The sequence below is a fragment of the Calliopsis andreniformis genome, chromosome 1, assembly GCF_051401765.1.
Source record: "Calliopsis andreniformis isolate RMS-2024a chromosome 1, iyCalAndr_principal, whole genome shotgun sequence".
Classification (NCBI taxonomy): Eukaryota; Metazoa; Arthropoda; class Insecta; order Hymenoptera; family Andrenidae; genus Calliopsis; species Calliopsis andreniformis.
In genome coordinates, this window is record NC_135062.1 from 10059953 (window position 1) to 10086011 (window position 26059).

At 41.9% G+C, this 26059-nt stretch overlaps 2 protein-coding genes across 10 annotated transcripts in view; one reads left to right on the forward strand and one right to left on the reverse strand.

Moving 5' to 3' along the window:
• The window catches only part of LOC143188561 (uncharacterized), a 121208-nt gene extending 96295 nt beyond the window's left edge, over positions 1-24913 (forward strand). For 3 of the 9 annotated variants that reach the window (XM_076392922.1, XM_076393166.1, XM_076393011.1), the window contains one exon: positions 21642-22028. In XM_076392922.1, coding sequence (XP_076249037.1) covers positions 21654-22010 — 357 coding nt within the window. In that variant the 5' untranslated portion in view covers positions 21642-21653 and the 3' untranslated portion in view covers positions 22011-22028. Of the gene's footprint in view, positions 1-17675; positions 17765-21028; positions 21324-21641; positions 22029-24776 lie in introns of those variants that run through there. The other 6 variants (XM_076393243.1, XR_013003600.1, XM_076393399.1 and 3 more) reach the window with 6 other exon arrangements.
• The window catches only part of Tet (tet methylcytosine dioxygenase-like), a 129419-nt gene that overhangs the window by 89117 nt on the left and 14243 nt on the right, over positions 1-26059 (reverse strand). The window lies entirely within an intron of this gene.

Below are 26059 nucleotides of genomic sequence, written 5' to 3' on the forward strand. Positions count from 1 at the left end.
CCTGTAAATTATTTATAACGAAAGTTATTGGGTATCGAGAGGAGCATGCTAAAGAAGTGCATGCTCTCGATACTAAACTTTCGTTTGAAATATTTGTTGATGTAATAAATAATATGCAAGAAAGTTTAGGTGATACAGTTACGTGATTCATCCTGTATGTGTGTAAGTTAGAAATTTTAGTTTGTAACTTATTTCTTTTTTTATTGCTGTTTAGTGTAAAGTGTTCTCTCGATGCAATAGACTCTTGGCTTATGTTTCAATATGTCCTCATCAATTTGAAAAATTTCTTTAGAAATTCCCAACTTGGTACCACAATTTTCTTAAAAATTCCCAACTTTAAGAAATTTCGTAGAAACTAGAAGAAGAGACAGAATTAATTTCTTTCTCTAAGAAATACGTAAAAATGGCAGAGCCTAGTTATTAATGTAGCCTAACATTTCCCAATCGATTAAAAAAATTTCTTTAGAAATTCCCAACTTTTCTGGCTACATGAAAAATTTTCTTAAAAGTTCTCAACTTCAAGAAATTTCGTAGAAACTAAAAGCAGAGGCAGAACGAATTTCTTTCTCTAAGAAATGCGTAAAAATGGCAGAGCCAAGTTATCAATGTAGCCTAACATTTCCGAATAAATTAAAAAAATTTCTTTAGAAATTCCCAACTTTTCTGGCTACATGAAATATTTTCTTAAAAATTCCCAACTTCAAGAAATTTCGTAGAAACTAAAAGCAGAGACAGAATGGATTTCTTTCTCTAAGAAATGCGTAAAAATGGCAGTGTCTAGTTGTCAGTGTAGCCTTACGTAAGGAAAAAGAAAAACGCGTTTCTCATGGGCTCTCCCAGTGCCTGCTCCTGATGGGTGTCAAGTTGTGCGGGGCCGAGGTCAGTTTGGGGACGGAATGGGCCGTGAGGTTCCCTGGGATTCGAATTCCACGTGATCCACACAGTGTATGCAGAGTCGTATGCATATGACAGAGACGTGCCGATGCATAATGCGCCGTCGTTGCATTCTTCGATCGTGATGCTGGACGTGATTCGTCATTGGGTAATTCGACGCGGCGAGACGGAAGTGCTGGTAATTTTCTAAGAGACCATCATTTTAACGAACGTTTTCACCTTCAATTCAAGCTGCTCGTAGGAAGAGAATTGATTGTGGAATTTGGAGCGATTTCGAAAGAGTCTCGAATTGGGAGGAAACAACTATCCCATTTTCTTTAATGTTAATTAATTTGTAGTTGGTATTTATCTATGTATTAGTTGCACGAGTAAAAGACCCATTAGTGTACAAATATATTTAAAGGATAAAGAAAGAGATTTCTTCGGTAAGATGAAGAACAAAGCTTATGAGGAAAGGAAATGAATTATAGTAGTGTTGTGTATGGTATAATTAAAATAGATATTAATATATATTATTTAGTCATAAATTACGAATTTGGGTCTTAAATGAGGTTTTTGATTTTAAAAACTAAATGATTGGGTTTTGAATTCTCGTTAAAATTATGCTACGAAGATCCCATGCTACTTCTTTTGTTACTTATTATTTACTTTTTGTACCAGAATCATAGTAATCTCACCATATTCTGTCTCATAAACATATCATACGAGTTCAGGGTTAAACCAGTCCCTCAGGTTTCTATAGTGTCTATCTCATTAAAGATCTCAGCAAATTTAATGAAATAAACCGTGTATCGTGGAAAAAAGCGACACGTAAATGAATAAAACATTGACTGTGCTATTAGACAATTACGATTAGGGTTCCCCCAGCTTCGGTGATTTAATTGCGCATCGAGCGCATCGGTTGCGAGATCTCTGAGTCACAGTTTTACGCTTTTGATCGGTGAGTGACGTACGGTAGGAAAACGTGGGCTATTTGAAATTGTAATCGAGACTAAAATAGAGCGACTCGAAGGGTCCGAGCTGTCCATAAATTACATGTTACACATTTCCTATCAAATTATGCATAAAGGAGAGTAGAAATGTTTGAACCCTTTGATAAGAATAATTTATAGGCACTCGAGAGTGCACTAGCATACGATATTTCTTTGATATATTTACGATTCACTGATGAGTTTATAGTGAGATAAGTACCTACACCCACACCTCTTGGGAGTCAGCTTCTGTTCATGACAGTCCACTTTGCAAAGATCTTAGAAAGGGAGAATTATTGTAATTTTTACTCACAATCAGTATAAATAGTCAGAAATCTAGATGTATCTATTTCGTTAAAAACTCATGAATGAATCGTGAGCACTACTATGAGGAGTCAGTCTAGTTTTGAGATACAAATATAGCAGCGAGCTTTTAACGAGATGACGTCTGATAGCAACGAATTTATATGGTAATAAACAGTGTATTTTACACTGAAATGTAATATGTAGCAAGTGTAGCAAGTGTAAGTAAAGTGATATTTAGCTTAAATAATTATACAAAAATATGTATGAATTTAATTAATTCTGTAATGAGATGGCAAAATCTGATACGTCATAATTTTCTAATTCTACAGTACAGCAATTTCAGAGATAAGTAAACCCATATGCCATGAAATGCTACCTTATTTTTTTCTTGAACTATGTGAAATATCTACAGCTATTTTTGCAAACTAAAGGTGGGCCTACACATGCTACATAACTTTTAAGAAAACAGAAAAAAAGTCCTTTGAATAACATCTCGCGCTTCTATTTTCCAGAAAATTATATAACACGTAGAGTATTAAGCTGTAGACCCACCTTAATAGATCTCACCTATGTAGACTCACATGAAAGAGCTCATCTCTTACTACATACTCATAAAAAGCTTAATATCACTTTTCACCATCTTCTCATAACAGACCTGAAAGAGACTTGTCCCTTCGAAGCCTCTACGAAGTAGCTACAAGACGTGGCTCAGCGCGAAATCCCCAAGAAAATTCAATTGTTCAGCTCGAGTTGCGAAATTTCCACGAAAAAATGCATCAGAAGCAACGATGAAAGCTATCAACGCCACCCGATCACTTTGTCACAGGGAACAAGGCGCTCTTCGGCGATGATTTCCTCGGAAGGGTAAACGTTTCCCCGAGGCGTGAAATTTATCGCGAGCGCGCGGAGCAGCCGCATGGAAAATGCAAAAATGAACGTGAGACTGTGGAACCTGGTTGACCGTCGTTACGGCGTCATCATCATCATTACTACCATTACCATCATCATCATCATCATCATCAATCCTTCGGGCGCGCTCTGTGCTCGCGCACAGACGCGTAATGTATGTCTGTAGGTTAATGCAATTCACTCAGATCTCATTGGGTGAATTGTACCGGCGGAGAATTGATTGATTGGCTGTTTCGTTTCAGCCTCGTACTAACCGAACGACAAACGACGACGACCGTGCACGTCGCTCGCGAAAACGACGCCTGACACCGGGACACTCTCGGACATGTCCCTGACCGTGACTATCGTCGCCATCTTGCTGCTGTTTTCGCTATGCAAATCGCTCTTTTCCATCCCCCTTTCTTCGCGAACGATCTCGATCGCTGGTGGCACGAGGAATGTTAAGGGAATTGTGTCTGTGGTTGCAAGGGAAAATGGCCTAAGTTCTAAGTCATGAGTCTCGTGTTTTTATTTCTGAGATATTGGCGTTTGTGGTTGTTAATTGTAATACTGTCTTATGGACTCTTGTCTTATTGAATCCTCATTTTTAAGTGAGAAAATCTGTCTTTTCTTTCTGGAAAGAATGCCTTTTTTTGTTTCTGAAAATGTAAATTCTGTGTTCTGGATTCTAGGTCTTAATTAAGATTGCTACTTGAATTTTTTGAAAATGGGACACAGTTTTGCCTTGTAACCACACATCTGTACTTCAGTGTCAATCTGACTTAAGTCCTCTTTAGTTATTTTTGGGACAGCAGAAAAATAAATGCGATTACCTATTTCTTAACATAGTATCTATTCGGTGTAATTTATACTATTAAGTCTCCTTTATTTATAACGTAACTTAAATCTTAAATTCCTATTGATCGGATAAAATGAAGAGAATGCAGTAAATTGCTGTATAGAACTTAATTTGGAAAAATGGACCTGATTTAATCTGGCTTTCAGGTACAAAAATATTACGTCATCCCATAAAATGTATACATTTTGGAGCATTAAATATTTCTTAATAAAGTACGCTGTATTTTAATTATGAAGGAGCTTTCTAAGGAAATGTTAAGGCCTAAGGGTTCACTATTTCCCATATTTGCACAGTGATTTCAAGATCCCTGGGTCTCTTCGACGATAACAAGGTCTCTAATCTGACAGATACTACAATCCCATATAAATATTTACGAATATACGAAGCACAGAAACTGCAGAACTGCACCAAGTAAGAATACAGTGCATTTTCTCTGAATATGCGTGTAATGAACACAAAAATATTCTACGTATCCTAATTTCAACCAGGTTCTAAGTCCTGAGTCTCTCTCTTTCCTGCTTCTGCTCAAGTCAGTCAGACTTTAAAATCTTTTGCTATCTCTTATTTATTTTCTTCATTTTTTATCTTGCAAAAAAATTGCGTATCACATACCTACACATGTTCTACATAGATATCCCTAAAGTTTCATAATTTTTTGAATTTCTGGGTTGGGGAAGGTTCCTCGTAAATTATAAGATGCACTGAACGTAAAGAAATCGACTATTAGCCTGTTCTAACCCTAGAACGACACAAAAATCTTAATAATTAAATCTATATTTATTATTTTCAAAAAATGCTTCTTCCCCCCTCTTTAGGCATCTTAAGAAAAGATAGTTTCCTGATTCTTGTACATAGAGAAGAAAACCAAACAAGATTTTTAAATTACTTCAAAGTGCAAGCTAAATAGATCTTCAAGTTTCAAATCTAAAAACCAGGTAGCCCTAACAGAAAGCGCAATGGAAAACGATTTTTCGTTTGACTCATACAACTGTATATTTTCTAATATCCAAAGAAAAAATGTAACTGATAATAGAGATATCACAAGAAAAAAGCTTAAAATTCTACGAGGTTGCCAGTGACCCCAGGCTTCATTCTAATATCAAATCTGCGCCAGAGCGCAACTTCTCCTAGCAAAACTCTCGTATGATAGTTCTCGTATCAAAACTCTTGCACGAAAATTCTCGCGACACCCTGTATAACAGGCTCGTCGAAGTCTTCAGGGCGTAGCAGCCGTTCGGCTGGATCCACGCCGCGATTCGTGGACAATAGCATTTCCCCGATTTCATTCTATTCGCCAGCGTTCTCTCTCTCGGCCGCGCGACCGACGAGGAGACGCGTGTGACGCGGCTGCGCCTGCGCCGCGTGCATTCACGCTCGCTGGCACGCATGCGCCTGTGCCACGGGCCCGCGCTCGCACACAGGCGCAGGGAGGCGCGTGAACCGAGGCGGCAGATGTTCAAACGCGGAGTGGAAAACCGGTCGTGTTGATGTAGCTGCCGTCGCGAATCGCTATAAAAATATCCGGCATTGTCTGCGACGCCTAAAGCCCGTAACGGTCTATAGTTCAGCCACCGAAACGCTTCGTTCTCGTCGAACACTCTCTCCTCTCTGCGCTCTTTTTCTCGCGTTCTCTCTTTCCCTCTCTTGTCGCGGCGACTTGTCACAGATGCACCCCAGGGAAAATCACTGACGGCGGAAAAAGGCTGCTCCCTTATTTCTCTCCCTCTTTTTTTCTTATTTTCATTGGCGAACTTGATTAAAGGACGAGGATTTTTGGGAGAAATGAATTTGGGGATTTGAGGAGCTGAGGGAGGGAAATTAGGGTGAATGATGGAAGTTTCTTTGAGATTTTGGGGACTTTTTTGGAGTAACCATTTTGGGTAGGATAATTGTTCGTAAAAATTCATGTTTTCTTATAGAGATAGAAGCATGGTGCTTGATTGAAAATTGAGCTTATCTTTTAGACATTGTAAATGTATATTGTATTGTATGTACTGTAGAACCTCGAATATTCGAAGTTTTAGGAGATTCAAACCTGAAGAACTCTTTTGATAGCTGGCTTTATTTTCTTCAGCAGACTACTATTATTTCACTAAATATTTGCAACCCTGAATGACACAAATTTTGAATATTCGTGGTTTGGTTAATTGAGGTTCTGCTGTATGAATTTTGTACTTTCTTGTATATTAAAATTGCCCATAACTGTAATATTCACGGTTTAATCATGAGTAACCTGAAGCTAAAGGGATTACCTATGAGTCAGGCTTGTGCTTGAGTCTTCAATTTAATTTAACACTATTGTGAAATTAATGACACATCGAGCTTGTAGATGCGCATAGAATTTGGGAGAGTTATTGTCTCATCTTTGGTTTATTGTACTCTCGCTTTTGAGAAGAAGAATATGAGTAGTTCAAATAGAAGATAATTGAGTCTCATTGTCAGAGATAAGTATTTTATGTCCCCTCTCTGAGGTCGACGATATCTCTAGAATATTCTCAAAACGTGTCCCCTTTTCAGTCGACTTTGGCAAGACAAACAGAATTCGATGATAGTTAAATTAATAAACAAGAAACAAAATTATTTTATCTACACTCCATAAAACCTGAAATTATAACGAGTATAAATTACATAGTGCCAAAGCCTGAAGCGTCTCATAGAAACATTCAAAAAACTTGAGACCCTAATACTAACAATAACACTAATAAATAATTAACTTTCTCCCATTTTAACTTCAGCAGACATTCACTTCCACAAAAACTAAAGCTAGAGAAAAAGATAAAATAAAAAAAAAATTAGTGATCCATTTCGAGACCCTAGTACTAACAATAACACTAATAAATAATTAATTTTCTTTCATTTTAACTTGAGCAGACTTTCGCTCCGAAAAAATATTAAAATTATGAGAAAAAAAAAGAAATAAAGGAAATAAATGATGCATGTTCGCGACACAGCGAGGGTCGATTTAGCGATCCAAGGCAACGCAGGATGCATCTAATCCGTTTAACATGACAAAGCGGACAAACTCGATGCGCGTCATCGATTCTGGGCCAAAATGCTCTCGCGGGAACAACAAAAGGCCAGGTATATCTCGGGTAATCGGTACGTCGACGAGAGAGGGGCTAACCAGAGAGAGAGAAAGAGAGAGAGAAAGAGAGAGCCAGGTCAGAAATATAATAATTGTAGACAGCTGCTCTCGCTGGGAGAGGATCGGTTTGCTCCTGACACCCGTGCTAAATTGAACGCTGCTCCATACCTATCCCGATTATTTATTCTCTTTCCTTGATTGCTCTCTTCGATCGACTTTCGATTCAGTTCATCAATCAGATTCTTTTATGGCCTTTCTCCCGAATTGTGCTTTGTATTTGGGAAGGAAATTTCATCTACTCCAATTTAACCTCTACAATGTTGGAATGTTACGATCCCTTTTTTATGCTTTCCGTTTTTTCTTTATGGCCATCTTGAAATAGGTGGGTTTTTCATACTGTGTTATAGCAGGGCAGGAGATATAGTAGCAGAATTTTTGGTTATTGTTTATGGCTTCCAATGGTGAATAGAAGAAGAATATTCTACCATGGTATTTAATTTCACGAAACTTATACTTGACCAACAAATTGATCTATCACGAGCCACTCGAAGGTGACAATTGTTATATCTCTGATTGTAATGCAAAACAACTCGTGTCACATTTTCAAAAAACTCGAGTCGAGGCCTTAATGGACATCTAGAAAATAGAAGAAAAGAACAAAGAAGAAAACAGACCTAATCCTAAGAACTAATCCAAAAGACCAAACACAAGTTCCTATCCCCATTAAAAATTCGAAATCCAGACGCATTCCAGTTTCTTCGTCCTACCCTCTTTAATCCAAGCACGAAGTTCAAGGCTCAGCCGAGCCTCCACGAAATCGTTTACGTCGCGACGGCCCATCGTCGCCGAGAAATTCTGGTAATTGAAATAAACATCCGGTCGCATCTGCGCTTCCTCCGTCGAGTCCTACATAGTTTTCCACGGCCGCCGTAAAAGGAAATGGATTTCCTCCACACGTGGTCCTCGTTTCGAGGCCCAGCAGCCTCCGAGTTCGAGCGAACGGAGAACATCTGTCTGAGGCTGTCGGAACAGTTGTCGGCCAGGGACCCACGTTATACACCGTGTCCCAGAAAACGGTGAACGAATCGATTCCACATTTCTCAGGTCTATAGTTAGGGCCAACGAGACGAGTCGGCAGATGTAAACAAATGCAAGGACCTGACACGGCAGAGCAGGACCGATTCACAGTTTCCAGGTCCTTGCATGAGTATCAGGAAATTAATATTTCACCCTTGGAAGGCGAATGGCTTTCGACGACCGCGGGAAAAGAATGCAGGGTCATTTTGAGCCATGCTAGAATTTTTATTGCTAATTTTTGTAGTTCTGAGGAGAAATTTTATGTAAAAATGCATTCTGAGCATCCTACCTATATATTACTTCTTATTTGTTTTTTATACACTTGGTACATGAGATGAGTGTATTTTGTATATGATTCTAACAAATAATTTTATTACACTTTTGACTTTTTATAATGTACTTAGAATTAATACGTCTTTTAAAAGGCGACGTTCTAATACTTTTCCATTTATAATCAGAATTTAAAGAAGTTATAACGAAAGCACACAGTAGAAGCAAAAAGACAAACGTAGACTAGGATGGCTCATAAAAATTTGACTGTTTATTTCAGTATTTTCCCAGATTGCAATATCTCTATTGTCACTATTTAACAATTTACGCAACTGTGTCGCTTGAATATATCACTTGCATGTCATTTGGCAGACACGTGAGAATTTTCTTTTTCTTTCCTAAGTTGTCTCGTTGACCCGAGTACAGAAGAATCGTAGGATCCTAGCTTCGTATAGGCTCGAGTTCCTTCGCCTGCGATCGTTCAGGAATTAATATCGTTCGGGTGATCGTTGATAAATCATCGAGGACTTACTGCTGGATTAACGAGGGTCCCTGCGACCAGATGTGCCAGTCATTTCTAGGAAAGATGGCGGACTAATGCACCCCTTCCCCTTCTTGCTTTTGGACACTTTAGACGAGCTGCTCCATTAATTGGCTCGGAGAATTCGCGACTGGGTGTTTCAGAGAGGATCCTTTATGAATTTGGACGTTTAGGACAGATGTAGTTATTGTGTATTTCGTTTGGAATAGAATATACGGCGTGACACACTGAGGTGTTTGAGATAGGTCATGGTTCATTGATAAATTCGTAGAAATACAGTCAATGAGTAAGTACAATAATAAGTTTGTAATGAGAAAATATTGTATGTACTACTTTTAATCTTTCGAAGATGAATATTTAAAATAGATTCGTAGATGACTTAGAGAAATTGGGTGTTTTCAAGATTTCAAATACTCAAATATTCAATTTTTATATATATAATGTGTCATACGACAAAATATTTCAAACGAAAGTTGTTTGATATCAAGAGAAGCATACATTTCTTCATACAACAAACAGTGTACAAGAAAATTCAAGTAATACAGCTGCATGACTTATCCCGCAAACTTCTTCCAAATATTCAGACCTCTAAATTTGTTAAACCGTATAACTTCAATTACTTATTCAAATACGCTCAAGACCTAATCCCCGATGCACACGAGTCCCTATTAATCCCAAGAAACTGCCAAGCAGCCCTCCCCATGTAATATCACCTCCAGAATTTATTATTCGCCATAATTCTTGCCGCCACGTCCACGAGTCATCAATAACACATGCCCCGAATTGCGCGCGGGCCGATTAAACGAGTCAGTCGAGGCGGGGTGCGAGGTCGCGCAGAATAGGCCTGCGTGGCCTCTGCAAAGAGGGGTAGCTTCGAAGAAGGGGGGACAGTGGCCTGGCCCATAAATTCCAGAAATCTAAAACCGACTGCGCGACGGAAGAATCGGGTCCGAGATTTTCTACAATGTGACGCATTAGCCACGGGGGAAAGCCCCCGCGGCGAGGCATTGCGAAGGACGCGCGGCCATCGCCAACCCCGTGGCATCCTAAACGCAGAAAGGATCTCCCATGGTAACCATAGTAACTGTACAAACACGATGGCCGTCGGTGCTTCCGGTTTCCCCGCGACAGCTGCGGGGATCTAGTTTCCCTAGGCCCCCGAGACGGGCACAGGCTCCTCCGAGAGGCGACGAAAGGCGATGGAAAAAAGAGGCGAATCGATCCCAGAGGGCAACGATCCTCTATCGTTCTGTTTACCTTCCCACTACAGCGAGCCCGCGAGAGAGACGTGATTAATGTTTACCACGAAATCGAACTGCGAGACGGTTTAATGAAACCGCCGAGGCATTATCGATCATATCGACGTCCCGATGCGGGATGAAAGGGTATAGTATGTATTCGCTGTTTCTAAAGGGGAAGAGAGGGGAACGTCGAGCGAAGGTTGTGTGCTCTGGCTTATTTTCGAGGTTCTGGTAAACAGAGAATTCAACGATTTTTGAGGATCTTATAATATACTAATTTTGTATTTTTTGAGTTCGAGTTTTGAGGTTTCATATTGTTGAATATTGAAATACTCAAATTTTTTAATATTCAAAATTGAAGTATTTCAATATTTCAAATATTTAAATACTAAAATATTCAAGCATTCAGGTATACAAATGTTCAAATAGATATTCAAACTAAAGAATTATAATTGCTTGATTAAAAATCCCATCCCAAAAAGGAGCTATTTTTTCACTTATGTCCTTTCTCTCCCCTCAGATGTGACAGAGCAAATTCAAAACCTACCTCCACGAAATAAACACAGAATACTGTATCAACAAATTTTCCTCTCTATTTCCTCTCCTGCATCCCTCACTTCCTCCAGATCCCAACCACCTCACCTCCCCCGCCCCAGCTCCCATCCTAACCAGTGTTCGACGCAAAGTAGTCCATCAATCCAGCCCGAGAATTTGACAGTTAAATCCTGTTTAATAGCCGTGAGGCTGTCAAAGGGATCCATCCAGTGGCCGACCGTGATCTTGGAGCCACGCTCGGGGCCCAACAATAGCGATTTTAATTTCGTCCAGCTCGTGCGCACCCCAGTAGCTGCGTGGCGGGGCAAGCCGCGGCTAATTCCAATTACGAATGGCCATTAGTTTCATTCGGAAGGAAAATCGGGTCAGAGGACTACTGGCGGGCCGATTCCCTGGTCGCCCCTTACATGGACGATCCCCCCTCGCGGGCTAATCGATCCAGCCCTGCCGCTGTCTTGATTTATGTTGCACGCTAATTACGCTCATTTACATGAGGATAGATCAAGCTCGCTCCAATTAGACCCGCCTCAGTCGATTGACGAGCGCGTGACCTACGATCGGTCGTGATAATCCGGAGGATCGGCTCCTGGGATGCTGTTATCTGCTTCTGAATATGGTTCAGGTGTGCAGGTGGTAGATAGCGTGTGGATGGGGTATGAGTAATGTGGAGGATGGAGATATGTTTGGGAGGAAGATGTGAGCTGGTTTTCTGGGATGAGATTTGGGGATTTTGGTGTTCGGGAATTGGTTCGTTTGGGGTGGGTTTGAGTGGGTTAATGGGGGGTTGTAAATCGGGAGGAGTAAGATTGAGCGTTCTGGTTTGAATGGTAGTTCTAATTTTGAGCTTTCGAAGCTTGGAGTGAATGGTAAAAGTTCTATATGTATGTATTTTCTGTCTATCGATTCTATCTAATCTAATTTCAGGAGTTAAAGTTTCAGATACTTAAATGGCGAAATATCCAAATTTTTGTGTATTCATACGTTGTAGTTCTTCAAAATTCGAATATTAAATATTTGAAAATATGAATATTCGAATAATTGTATACTTGAATATTTGAAAATTCGAAGATTTGAAAATATGAATATTTAAATATTTGAAAATTCAAAAATTTGAAAATATAAATATTTGAATGTTTGAAAATTCGAAAATTTGAAAATATGAATATTTGAATATTTGGAAATTCGAATATTCGAAAGCTCAGAACTTGTAAACAAGTAATACCTACGTATATTTTGAAAGCAATTTTTCAAGCATCTGAGATTCTTTAATTTGAATACCTATTTGAATATTTGAGTATTTGAATATTAGAGTATTAGTGTATTTGAATATGTATACTACATTCGACAGACTGAAGCGTAGAATTCTTTGTAAACACGTCGCAATCGTATACCCAGTAGAAAGGTAATTTCTCGGCTAATATGTCGCGACAATATTTCTGTAAATAAGGAGTCTAACGATTTTCCTGACTGAGTCACCGGTGACCTCAAATGATGAACTCGGTACATGCACGCACCTCTACAGCGCAGCTATTATCGCTTATAAGATTGTGACTAAGAAGGAAATTCAACTGACTCGGTATTGCCTCGATTCATGGCATCATGTGCAAACAAGTGGATCGAGAACTATTTTCTGTTTAAAGTTCTACTTTCATGGAAAAAAACGTTAAACTGAAGTTATTGGTCTCTTGTAGAATTTACATAAGTACTCTAACAGGCCCGAGTTTAATAGAATCAGTAACAGTCGACTTTGTAGATTTAACAGAATTACTCTTATTGTAGTCAAGCTACATTTGTTAATTTTACAAAGGCCTATAACAGATTCTACAAAAGTCTACTCTGCCTAAATCCACTTAGAAGCCTGTTGCAAGATTTGGAGGAAGAATTCAATTCCTTCCACCATCTAAAACAACAGCACACTGATCTTTTATAACACCTATACATAGTATTGCTTCTAAAAATATTAAACCAAAAGGATGAAAAAGATTTGGTGTTGGAGGAAGAACCTAATTCCTTCCACCATGACAAACAACAGCACACTAATTTTTCACACTTACACATAGTATTGCTTCTAAAAATATTAAACCAGAAAAATCTTCGACAAAGCAACCTTCGCCAAGGACGCTGGAAATTGCTCAACGCGCCGTAAAGAAACGATAATTAGTCCCCCGTGCGAAAATGGTGGCCAGCGTCTCTAATCGTCGATGCGACAGCCCGATTGGGCCAATTAAGAGCGTCGATTCGAAAGCCCTTCCATTTTCGCGCGAGCAATTTCAAGTCGAGCGCGTCAGCCGCCATCGGCTCCCTTCTCCCTCCACGGACGCGGTCTCGGTGCCATGGTGTCCCATGGCGCAAATAAATCATACGTAAGTACGTGTACGCGTTGCCGCGCAGCCGGCGGCCTGCCAGCGAGGGAAAGATGGGAATTAAAATGAAAAATCAAGCGGTTCGAGGCGATGGAGAGTTTGAATGAAAAGAGTCTCCTCGATGGCGGACTTAACGATCCTTTTACAGTGGGAATGATTCTGGAATCTTGAATTTTTTTTTTATTTTTTGGAGGTATGAGGATAATAGAAGAGATATTTATTAGTGGGAGGTATAGGTGTTTTCCAATAGGAGAATTTATGTGTGAAGAGAGTATCTTTGAATTATGAAGCTTTTGGGCGTTTTTGACGTCTTAGAGTCTCAGTTTTGGGGGAAATATTCTCTTTTCCTGAGAATACTCTATTCCCCCTTTGTTAAGAATATTCTATTTTTCAAAATTGATTTGAGACGCAGAAACTAAAATCTTCTAAAATGTGACTTATATATTACATAAACATGATGTTCTGCTTTACATTTAGAGATTCGAATTCTAGCTAAACCTAAAAGATCCAGTGTGCCACGTGAGACAGCAGTCCAAAAATCCAGCACGCCATCCCAGGATTAAAATTACAAAATTACCTCCATGTATCATACAACCACGAAAAAGAACATACTCCACCCCTCTTTCTTCATTCACTCTGTCCACTCATCAAGCACGCTAAACAGCAAAAGGGTTCAAGCACCCAAGCATCAATCGTCCCCTTTCAAACTTCCCAATGCTTGTCCAAAACCGCGAGACACCGAGGAACCGAAATTCAGTGCAACCGTCGAGGATCGATCGTTTGTTCTTCCACTTTGAATCGAGTCGATCGTCTGGGGAAGGATCTCCACCGCGGCGCACGTAACGCAGCCTCGTGACACGCGTTCTTCGTTTCAGCCGCACGAACGGGCCCCATTATCGCGAAACCGCAACGAGGGGGGTAGAGAGAGCTCGATTTAACTCGAACGCATTGTGTATCGGAGGAAGCGTCAGCAAACGGGTTAACCGTTGATTATTAGCCGCGGTTGATTACGAATCTGGGGCCGCGAACACGAGCGACGCGGTGCTTCGACTCTCGCTGTGCCCCTGCGACGCTGGAAAACCTCTTCATCGGGCGATTTCCGCGCGAAGGAGTAGCGATCGGGAATTAAATATCACCTGTTGGGGGAGCTTCTGTTGTTTCCCTCGAACGATGGGGAAATTAATTAGATGGAAGGAATTGTGATAATTGGAGGCTGGAGTGGAGCAGGACGTGAAGGCGATGGAGCTGGAGGTGGTATGTTGTTGTGGGTGATCTGTGGTGGTACTTTGGTTTTGGATTCGAAGTATTTATGAGGCGATGTTAAGGACAGTCTGTAAAGCTATGTTTGAAAGTTGAAATGATTTCTGATTGCTCAACTGGAAGTAACTTAGTAGTCTATTTTTGACTGAAAGATTTGATTAGTCGACCACAATTTGTTTGCTGTAAACGTAGCTTAAGGGTCGTTATCTGGAGTGATACTGGCTGTAAATATGAAAATTTGAATATTTAAGTGGAAATCTGAAGGTAGAATACTTAGATATTTGAGACCAAGTAAATGATATGAGAAGTTTGTTCTTCAACTGTTTATTTGTGATAAGTGAATTGAGAAGAATGTTCAGAATTTGGAAATGTAGAATATTGAACGTTTAGTAATTTGAAAATCTGAGGGTTTGATAGTTTGAGATTTTGAACACTGAGTAACTCGAAAATTTGAAATCTTTAACTTTAAATATATACTACCTATTAAATTTAAACACTTAGTACCTACTTGAAAATTTGAGGACTAAAAATAATAATCCAAAAATACGTAACACCAAAGAGAAAAAATATTCCTGCCTCTGGAAGGATCTAAACATAAGCTCAAAAAATTCTGAATACCTCTAGATACACCCTGAAAACTTATCTAATATCTGAAAACCTGAGAACTTGAATTTAAATTAAAAATTAAAAAATTCCTAATACCAGGAAGAAAAAATGCTTCTGCCTCTAAAGTCTAAAAAGACTCAAGTAAAAAATTTCTCAAAAAATCCTAAATACCCTTCTCTACCCCCTTACCCCAAATACTAAACACCCCCTCTTCTATCAACCACCAAATAATCCCCAAGAATATTTCTCTCACGCAGAAGCCACGATCAAACGCGAAGGCTCACGACACAATGATTTCGGCGCGCATCGCGGCGATCGCGGTTGAACTTCACCGATCAGATTCGCGCAGGCCTGTCGAGAGCGATTATCCTTTATCGTCGGCGGTGCGCGCATACCGTACCAGCTAGATTCGCTTTTATGACGTCATAATGAACCAGCAATCAGCAGCATTGTCGACATAGTTCCCGGTGCTGTTGTCTCACTCGGCCCAGCTCCATTGTTCGGCCCCGTGTTCCTTTCGACTTTTCGTCTCCTTCCACGGCGCGCCAACCGATGCTCCTTCGGCCGTGACAAAGGAACAGCTGCTGGGGAAAGGATCCTCCGACCGTGTGCGCGCGGAACGACTGTCCCGCGATAGACAAGGCTCGAGGAATGTCAACAGTCGCCGACTTTCGGGATTGCCTTTGAACGCTGCCCTCGATACTCTTTTACTTCTGTTTCGATCAAGCAGAAGTAACAGGGATTTTTTCTGTTCTTTTCTTTCCTTTTTTTTTTTGCGATTATGTGGGCCTCTTTGATGCTCTTTCGTGGTTTTTGTGCGTTTGCTGGGGATGATGGCATGCACTGCGGTGGACTCAGTTGGTTTAATATGGGCTCACGGTTTGCTGATGAGTTTATGGAGAGTCGTTGTGGATTTGTAACGAGGGGATGTGGGGAATGCTAGTTTCGATCATTTGGGGATGAAATAGCTGGAATATAGGTGTCATGGGTAAGTTAGAGGGATTGAAGCTTGAAAAGTTACGTATTTTGAAATTTTGCAATATTTTAATATTCGAATCTTCAAATATTTAAGTGTTCGAATATTCAAATATTTGAATCACCAAATTTTCAAATATTCAAATGCTGAAATTTTTAAATATTGAAATTTCTAAATATTGAGGTCTTCAAATACTCAAGTCTCCAAATATTGAAATTTTCAAATACTAAGGTCTTCAAATATTGAAGCCTTCAAACACTCGATGTACAAGATTTTCAACTATTCCAATATCAAATTCCCAAATACATAGTAAACTATAAAATTCTTAGAGAAAAGAAACATCTTCTTTTTTCTAAAATAAAATTAAGAATGAAGTTCTCTGAACTTGATCAACTCATGCTCTTGATAGCCTACGCCCTACTTAAACTTCACGATTTCCTATGAATGACATTGAACACAAGGAAAATTCTCTCGATTTAGATAACTTCAACCTACAGCAAATATTCCAGCGAGTGAACGAGCTTCTAACGACTTCTAATACTGTACTTATCGTATCTACTGACTTGGACTATATGCATATTACGCTAGCAGCGATAGACATCGTACATTTATGCTTTATTCCACAGGTCGATATTTATCCGCACAGTGTTGAAGCAACTAAGTACTTATGGGCCTCAGTGAATGCATTGAGTGGGTGGACAGAGGAGAGAAATGATTACGTGAAGAAGATACCCGCGATTTATTTAAGTATCATGATATAGTTAGAGGTATCGAACAGCACGGTGGTAATACTCGCGAACATGTGGGTAGCGAACGATGGAAGACAGATAAAGGAGATATCTACTTCCAGGTGGCGAACAACTGTTCCGTGTCCAGTGGTCTCGGAGTTGTGGGAAATTTGTTACAGAAAATTCAAGAAATTTCACTCCATGTTAAGTAATACGTTTGTAATGTACAGTTGAACATTTTTTAAGGATTTGACGATTTGGGAATTCTCAAACATTAAAATTTTTTAAACTCTCGAATATTGGAGCTCTAAAAATTCTGAGACACTCGAATTCTGAAACGTTCAAATTCTGAAATTTGTGAATTTCGAAACTTTCATATTTTCATACCCTCGTATTGTGAAATTCTCAAATATTGAAATTCTCAAATTTTGAAACTGTCAAATATTGAAAGGCTCATATTTTGAAACTCACATGTTTTGAGGATGTCACGTTTTGAGACTCTCGTATTTTGAGACTCTTATATTTTAAGACTCTCATATTTTCATAACCTCATTCTGTGAAACCCCCAAATATTGAAACTCTCAAGTCTGAAAACTCATAATTTCAGACTCTGGAAATTTCGAATTCTCAATTTTCCAAGTGTTCAAATATTCAAATTCCAAATACTCCAATTTCAAAACTCTCAAATACATATTCAAATCTCGTATCGCCCAAGTACCTCAAGTACCCAAAAACTCAAACCTTCAAATCCTCAAGTACCTCAGTCCTCAAAAGCTCAAATATTCAAACCCCCATTCCACCCAACAGTATCCACCCCTCCCAAACATCGACCCCCAACACCTGTACCCAAACGCCAACATCCCCCACCCCCAACGATCCACCCCCAATCCCTCTCATCTTAACCCAGAATCCACCCCCTCGCCACGAGATCCGCGAAACTCGCGAGCCATGAGTAGTCCTCGCTCGTTATTCGTTTCCACCCCTGTCCACCCGCGGCCGCGTCGAGTCTGCACGTGCTCCGCTTCCTTGGCGCGCTTTTACGCGCGGACGGTTCCAGCCGCGGCGTGTTCGGCCACTTTAGATTCTTTTTTCCTCTCTCTGTGCGCTCCGCTACCGGGGCTCGTACGCACGCTGGACAGAGCAGGTAAAAAGGCCCTTGCAACCAGCTGTCTGACAGCTGCCGCCTCTGTCCTATATACATACATGATGAGCCGCCTCGACACACGCGCGTGCGCGCGCACACACGCACACGGGCACAGTCGGATGGCTCGAAACGCATTTTCTGTCGGGTGCACGTGCACCGTCGAGCTCGCTCGCGGCTCGCGCGTACAATGCTCGCTGGATGGGCATAACAGAATTAGTGGCGCATCATTTCATCCCTTTTCGGCGACTACGTCCCCCAGCGCGGCGCGAATCTCGCCACGAGGAGGCCACGGCGACTGTCCGTCTTCGAGAGGGCAGAGGAAATGTTCGATCGTACCAGAGGGCTGGAACTGGTTTACGATTGAAAGACGCGGGCACAGGACGCGAGGGCGAAGTCGCTGGCGAGGGAATCGCGGAGGGATTTTTCAGAAGTGTGCAGAATTTTAGGGACGAGAACTCGCGAAGGGGTTGCTCGTGCTTGTGGAGCAGGCTTTGGAAATTCGAGTTTAAGTTATTTTGAGGGGGGTGGGATTTTGGAGAGTTGTGTTTTGCTTTGATGTAGGGCACTGTTCATTGTGGGTTTGTGATGGGGGTAGTGGACTAGTTTCAATGGTTTACGAGTGAAGTACATGGAATGAACGTGCTAATCATGTTCCATGAGAAGTTTTGTATACAACATTGCGCCTAATTTTTCCATAATTTTTTTATGAGTGTTCCATAAAGGTTTTTATATTGAAATGCAAACTTAAATTCAAATGTAAACGGTTTTACAGAACACAGTGTATAAGCTGGGTACATTTTAGTAAGCGTACTCTTTGAATTGTATCACTTTTACACCAAATATGCAATACAGAAGCCACTCATTTGCCAAATCAATTAGCTCCACAAAAAGTTTATATATATTCATTCACAATTTAAAAAATTAAGCACCAATTAAGTATAATTACTGATTTCACACTAAAATCTAAAAAATCTCACATAGTGCAGTAAACCACTTTGGCTTTTAAACTTAATATTACTCAGTATGTCCCACTTATTTTTTTCTATTATTGCATCTAAAATTAAGTTGCAAGCCCACTTAGCAAAAAAATAAACAGAAAAAGAAAAAATAGTAAAAAGCAGTGATTCTACACGAAAGGATAAAAAAATGTCCCTAGGATTTAGAAGGTTCAGAAAGAGCGAAAGCGGCGCGCCATAGAGCCGCGTGTCTAATTCCGCGTTTGCATTCACCTTTTCGCTCGGTTTTGCGTTTGCGTCGAAGATACTACATCCGGCAGCCAGTCGGATCGATACAAGCGCGCGAGAGAGCGCGGAGAGTGTCTCTCTCTCTCCACCTTTCTTCTCTCTCCTCTCTGTTTCTCTCTCTGTCCGTTAGACCGTGGCACCGACCCTGAAGCCAAGGCAAGACCTTGAGTTCGCGCGTCAATCCCGTGAAAGGGAAACTCAAGACACCCCGTCCGACGAAATTCCTCGTGAATTCTCGCGCCGCTAAAAACCAACGACCCCTTCCTCGGATGGCTACGCGAAGTCCACGTTCTCTACTTTTCCTTTCTAGCTAGACTAACTGCATTCTATGTGAGGATGTAGAAGAACGTAGGGAGCTTATTTTATTTATTTAATAGTGGACGTTGAGAGGGGATGAAAATGGCAGAATTGTTGAAATTTACGATGGGGATGAATTATTGTGTGTAGAAGGGTGGTTAGAGTTTTTCTGGGAGAGAGTAGAAGCTGATAGTGATTGGTTGAAGAATGATCGAGATTAGGGTGTGATTTACCATTTTTAGAGTGGATACTAATTTTGAAGTTGTGATGCTTGGTAGAGGTTCTTTGAGGCGTCTTTGAAGATTCTCAGTGTACCTAACTTGGAGCTAAGATTACAACTACATACTGTTTACTATTATACTCTCTATTATTTGGTAGAGGGTTTTTGCAGAATTTTTAACTATTTGAAGTCCCACTCAGTTAGTCTAATATCTTAAATTTAAGAGACACGAATTCTTTTTACTTCAGTAAAAAGAAATTAGCGTACAGTTATGGATTAAAGAGTTATGAATTCTCAAAGGGTACTACTAGGTTTAGTATCTAATTTAGTGGTTAGTATAGGACCCTTGATAGATTTTTAAAGATTCTCAATGTACCTATACATGTATAAGAGAGGGTGTGACAAATATAGCCTTCGATGTTTTAAGGGGTTGGTAGAAGATCCAAATTGGAGCACAAAATGTCCTATTACATAACGTCTAATCTAGCTTCATTTTACAATAATTATTATTATACTAATAATATTATTATTGTCTACTGTTTAGGGGAGGTTTCTTTTTCCTCGGAGCTTCTCTGAGGACTTTGCCAAAGACTACTACTACTGTCAATTATTTACTAAAAGTTCCTTGAAGCTTTCTCCTCCAAACCCTTCCCTGACAACTTCTTGAGACTATTTTTACACTATTCTGAGCAATAATTCTTGATCCCGACTTTACTACCCTTACTCCTCCCTCACCCTCCCTCGCCCTACCATTCTCCAAAACCATCACATTTCTCTACTCCACCTCAGCCTAAAACTAATCAACTCCATACCTAAACCTTACACCCCCGACTCCCACCAATTCCCGAACCCGTTAATTTTAACGCTCCCATAAAACTAAGCACCCTCAAAACTAGACACTACCCTCGATAATTTCATCCCCAAGTTTCTCCCAAATATCTCCTACATTTTTTCCACGAAACCCAAGCTCGACATCAATGGCGATCGTTCTCGATCGGCTCGAAAAGTTCGCGGAGCACAGTGCACAGAGAAGCCAGGCTACCGTGGGACCGCGTAAGCGCGCGTATAATGCGTGCGCAAGGTCGCACGATTCGTACGCTCGGCGCACGTGTGTGCAGGCGTGCGTGTGCGTCGCGTGAATTCGTACTCGTGTATACACGAGCATGAGTCACTCGGCACCGTTTGAAACGTGGACGCGCGCGCGCGCTCACCTACACCACACGACGTTCCACACACGCACGAGGTTATGTACGTCCAAACCGAAAGGCCAGACGCGTGGCTGACGCGCTAGAGCTGCACTGCTCAAAATCGATATCTCGAATCTAGCCGGATTATATCCTTTACGGGGCTTCGCGCAATGCTCGTGATCCCCACCCTGGCAAACCGCGACCGTGGTTCAGCCCGCGAGATGACATTTAGCGAGAGAATCTTGACTTCGAAGCGAGGATCAGGCGATAATTGTCAATCGGAGGGTTGAAGAACTGTGCAAGGAAAATTAGCTGTTTGAAAGTGATCTGGAAATTGTATCTGGATGTCGAAGACGATGTGTATTGAGTTACGTAGAAGATGAGTGGACTTAGTATTGAAGAGTTTGGGTCTGGGGTCTGGATATGTAAAATGCGTAGAACTACAAATTGGACTCGAATTTTGCAAAATGTGGTTTTTGAGTTTGTACTGTACTTCGATTCAATGATTCACATGTGTCTTTTTCAGTGTGCATAGCTTGGACCCCTGTGGAAATAGAATAGTCTTCTATGTTTGAATCCCACGAAATTTAGATACAGAATAAATGGAGATGGTGAGTTGAAAATCTGTCGAAGTCCAGGAACCACGTTTTGAGATATTTGATCCCAATGTGTAGCTCTAGCCATTTTACATACGTATCTGGAGCCTAGAGCCAGAGTCTAAGTCCACTGTCTCTCCATGTGACTTAATATATTTTAATTATGAGGCTCAGATATGGTCTTGAGGTTATTTGAAAATTGTTAACTTTGTTCTTGTACTGTTCTTCATCTCACCGATTCGATTGTAGATATAAACTGCATATAACTCGAGGATTCGATTACGATTGAAGGTATTGAGTAGTTAATGAACAAATGTAATTGCTGATTTCTAGGGATGATCTCCGATGGTCGAAGGGAGAGTCATGTGGTCAGGAAGCACGTTCGGTCAGGCGACCTTCGAGGGCACTGTGACGCGCCGCTGGAGTCCAGACTACCTACTCGAAGTCCTTCCATCCAGATGTGAACTTGCTACCGGTTTCCTTTGTCGGCTGGGTCCAGACGCTGGGACGATTCGGCGTGGACAGTTCTGGGAGGTTCTGTGTGGGTACTTGATCTGTGGGATACGATGCCTGGATCGTAGATTTAGTAACTCGAAGAATAATTATTGGTTGACCCTGAGAATACTGAGGGAAGAGTTCTTGGAATCGACTCGAAAAATGCTGAATTTGAGATGCTTTCACATCGTAAAAAATCTCAAATAAACGCTGAAATAGATTGGATCTCAAACTAGTTGTTACTTGTGGACCACTCTTAAAAATGACAATATTAGAATATTAATACGATCCTTAATTCTTGAAGGTACCTAACAATCTCTTCACGAGACAGTACTAGCTTAAAGGTTATGGTGCCTGGGACCCCACGATACTATCGAAGGGTTAAATTAGTTGAGACCCTAGGGTCAGTCCTAACACTAGGACTATCAGAATATTAACACGCCCTCAAATTCTTCAAGTAAGACATCAATATCTTAAAAAGACACAACCCACCCCAGAAACCTATGATACTAGAGTCTTCTACTACTTTTCAATAAAATGTTTCACCATAACTGGCTCTCTGGAAAGTAACAACTTGCCCCCTTGCGTCAGCTCCAGGATTCATCATTGCAAGCCACCTAACAAAACGCTGTCAACGCAACGTAGCAACAACGTCAGCGTATTTTGCATTTTTCAGCTGTAATTGCACGACGCATTGGGGTGCCCCACCTTGTCATTAGTTGCACGTGAACGGGTGCACGTGCGCGTGTATCGCCGCCGAGTCCTGCTCGCGACAGTGGCTGAACCTCGCAAACTATCCACTCCCCCTCCCTGTCCCTGTCGATTCTTAGAAATAAAGCTGGCAAATCGTCGAAGATCTGGTCGTTTGACCGTTTAACAGACTCGTTAGCGACGTCACCGTTCGCGGTATTCAACGCAGCCTCCACGAAACGGGTAACCGCGATCGTTACGACACGGGAAATTGTCGACTTCCTTGCGTACCGGGGCTAAAAGCATCCAGGGAATTCAGAGATCGATCAGGGACACGTAAATCTGGCTACGTTGAACGAGTCTGCGTGGTGAGTGGAACGAGTTCTGGCGCAGGATTCTGCGGTGGAATTGTTGAGTAGAGGTTGATCAGGGCATCTTAAAATGGACAATAGAGGTCTGAAATAGACACCGCCGTTTTAAAATGGGCAATGGAGGTTGGAAATGGACAATTGAATCTCAAAATGGATTACGAGAGCTGAAAATAAAGTGGATTTCGAAGTAAGGAGTAGGATCTTAAAATGGACAATAGTATCCTAAAGTGGATATTAGGTATACCAAAATAGACAATGTGCTGTTTCGGTATTTGGAAAGTGAAGGAGTGGGATATTCTAATGTGTCGATTGCCAACAGGTTCTTAAATTAGAGATAATATTTCAGACAATAGAGAGTAGTAAAAAGTAGTAAAGTTAAAGTACTGAGTATCGATTGATGAGAAACTCTCAAAGCAAATAATAGTTTCTCAAGGTAAACAGTAGTAGCTATAACTCTCTGAAGAATAACAGACTTGAATTATTGAGTATCGACTGATCAGAGATTCTCAAACTTATCACCACTATCCCCAGCACCCTACAACCCCCTCAACTGAATTATTAAAAACCAGAGATTCTCAAAATAAAAACTACGGTCACAAACTCCATCCTCCAGTTCTCCTCAAACCACTCCCAATCTACAAAACCTATCACTTCCTCAAACCCATAAAACCTCCTCCCCACAAAAGAACAACCTCTCACCTACCTTCCTACCCCAAAACCCTCCCCTCGTTCCACCTCACCCCTCCAAATAACGCAAACATCGAATTCCCAGCAAACAACCGCCGTCGCGCGGCTAAGCTCAGCCAGAACAATACGAAGGACCTCTTCCACAAATTACCCGCGAAAAAGCGACGCTCCCCGGCGCTTGAGCGCCTCTGAAGGGCGCCCCTCCCCCCGTGGGACGCTCGCACGGCAAGAAGAGGCTCGCGGGCGAGTGCTCACGGATTCACCTTGAAAAAGGGTGATTCGGAGCGGCCCGGAAGTCCCTGGTCGGAGTTTTCCGATAAGCGTCCCAGCGGAGCTGTCGAGATCGGGCGGCCGAGGGGCGACAAAAGGGAAACGGTGAAAGTGAGGCGCGAGGGACAGGTGGTGTGCGCGAGGCGAGAACGTTTCGCGGCGGTGTGGGGGGAGGGGGTTGGCGAACGAGGTGGAAAGAGGCCGCGGACGAAAGGAAAACGGAGTCGAGCTGTTAGGAGGGTGCTGTTTCGATCGTCGCGTCCCGAGGCCTCGCGGAGCGGCGATGTTCGACGCGTTGGACGAGCGGGTCGATCGAATGCGTGCACAATTTTCCGCGTACGTTTTCGTTGCGTAGGGGGCCTTGGAGGAAGAGGGAAACGGAGGGGGGTGAGGTTGAACTAGGAAAGAGACGAAAAAAGAAAGGGGGAGAGAGAGAGATGGAGAGAGAAAAACGACGAGAGAAGGAGAGAGAGAGAGAGAGAAAGACAATGTTTCTCTCTCCTTCTCTCGCTCGCTCGTGCGCGCGCGATTGCACGAGCGCGCGCGCGAACACGCGGCTCGTCCGTGGCGTGTGTGCGTTACGGGGAGGCTGTGACTCATCCTGCGGGAGAGGGAGAAGGAGAAGGAGACGGGGAGAGGATGGGGGAGAGAGCGAGTCCTGTTCCCGTGGCAGGAAGCAGCGAGTGGGGGCGGGGATCGATATATCGACTCGAGAGAAACGTTCCTGCTAGCAGGACTGCGTAGATTCAAGGTCCTCTTTTTCTCTGCCCTCTTCCTCTCTCTTGCCCGCGCTCGCTCGCTCTCTGTCTATTTCACAAGCTGGTCACAGTCTTCCCGTAGCCGGGGAACAAATGCGCGCAAAACTGTAAATTCCGTACGCCACCAGCCCCCCGTCCCCTTACGCCGCTGGAATTTCACCGTGAAACGTTTCATTTTTTCCCCTGCTTTGTTTCAGGCTACACCCTCCCGAGACCAGGAGCACCGAAATTTTGATAGCAAACGGAAGCTGAAGGTAGGCGGACCTTGGAGCGAGGTTGACACCTTCTTGAGGGTGGGAGAGATTGGGTTAAGTGTGACGAAGATCTGGTAGAAGGGTGTACTCGCTATAGACTCGTTATTATTTTGGAGCTTTCTTTCAGGTTTTGGAATTTTTTTTTTTAGGGATATAAGAGTCATCGAGATGTAAATTTAAGGCAATGAATTTGTATGTATGAATTTGTTAGAGAAATCGTGAGATTATAACGAGTAGAGAGTTTTATGTAGTTGATTTGAAGAGAAAATAATTTTGCTGTTCTAGAGGTTAATAGTTATAATTTTTCTGGGTTCGTTAGTTTGACGTATAGTACCAGTGTTTTCTTTCGTAGGGTTAAGATTCGTGTGAGCTTACAAGGAGGTACACGTCGCAAGTTCAATTCGTACAGGCCACTTTAGTCTGACTAAAGATTAGTAAAAATACACATAAACGACCCCCTAATTATTCCAACTAATTTTCCCATGCAATAAACACAGTAGCGAGCTTACATCGAGAGATACATTGTCAAGTTCAACTCATAATGTTCCTTTTAATCCACTGAAGATACACATGAAAACATTTTTAAGGAGCTCTCAGATGCTCCAAAAAATACTCCTTATGAGCTTATAGCGAAAGAAACACCACCAAGTTCAATTCTCCTCAAAGAATTAAAAATACAAATGAAAATACTATCCAGTATCCCTTATGTGCCCTAAATAACTCCAAAGCCTCTCATCCGAATCAGCGAGCTTATACCGAGTGAAAATACCGTTCTGAAGCTCTGCCTCGCTTTCTCTTCGACGCCCTGCACGTTTCATAGTGAAAACTGACTCTCAAGGACTCTCTCAAGTGTCCAGAGCCGTCAGCCTCCCAGAAACGATCGATCCGCTCGCTTCCAGACGAGCGTTTCGCTCGCTCGAAAACGGCGTGGTGTTGCTCGGCCTGCGCTCGCGATTGCAATTCAGGGCTACAACGGCTGCGAGCGCAGTCCTCTCTCGTCGCGACGCGTATTGGATGTCAGCGTCGGGGCGAATCTCCTACGAGGCGCGATGACGTCAGGAAGGGACAGGACGCCGAGAGCATCCGGTAGCGGGTTCGACGAGAGGATACGCTCTTTCCCGCTTTTCGGCCTGCCGATCGATTCGCGCACGCAACGCGCGTAGACGCTTGCTCTCCGTCGAACCGACGAGCGACTTTCTCGGGGGAGAAAACCAACGCGAATTGAA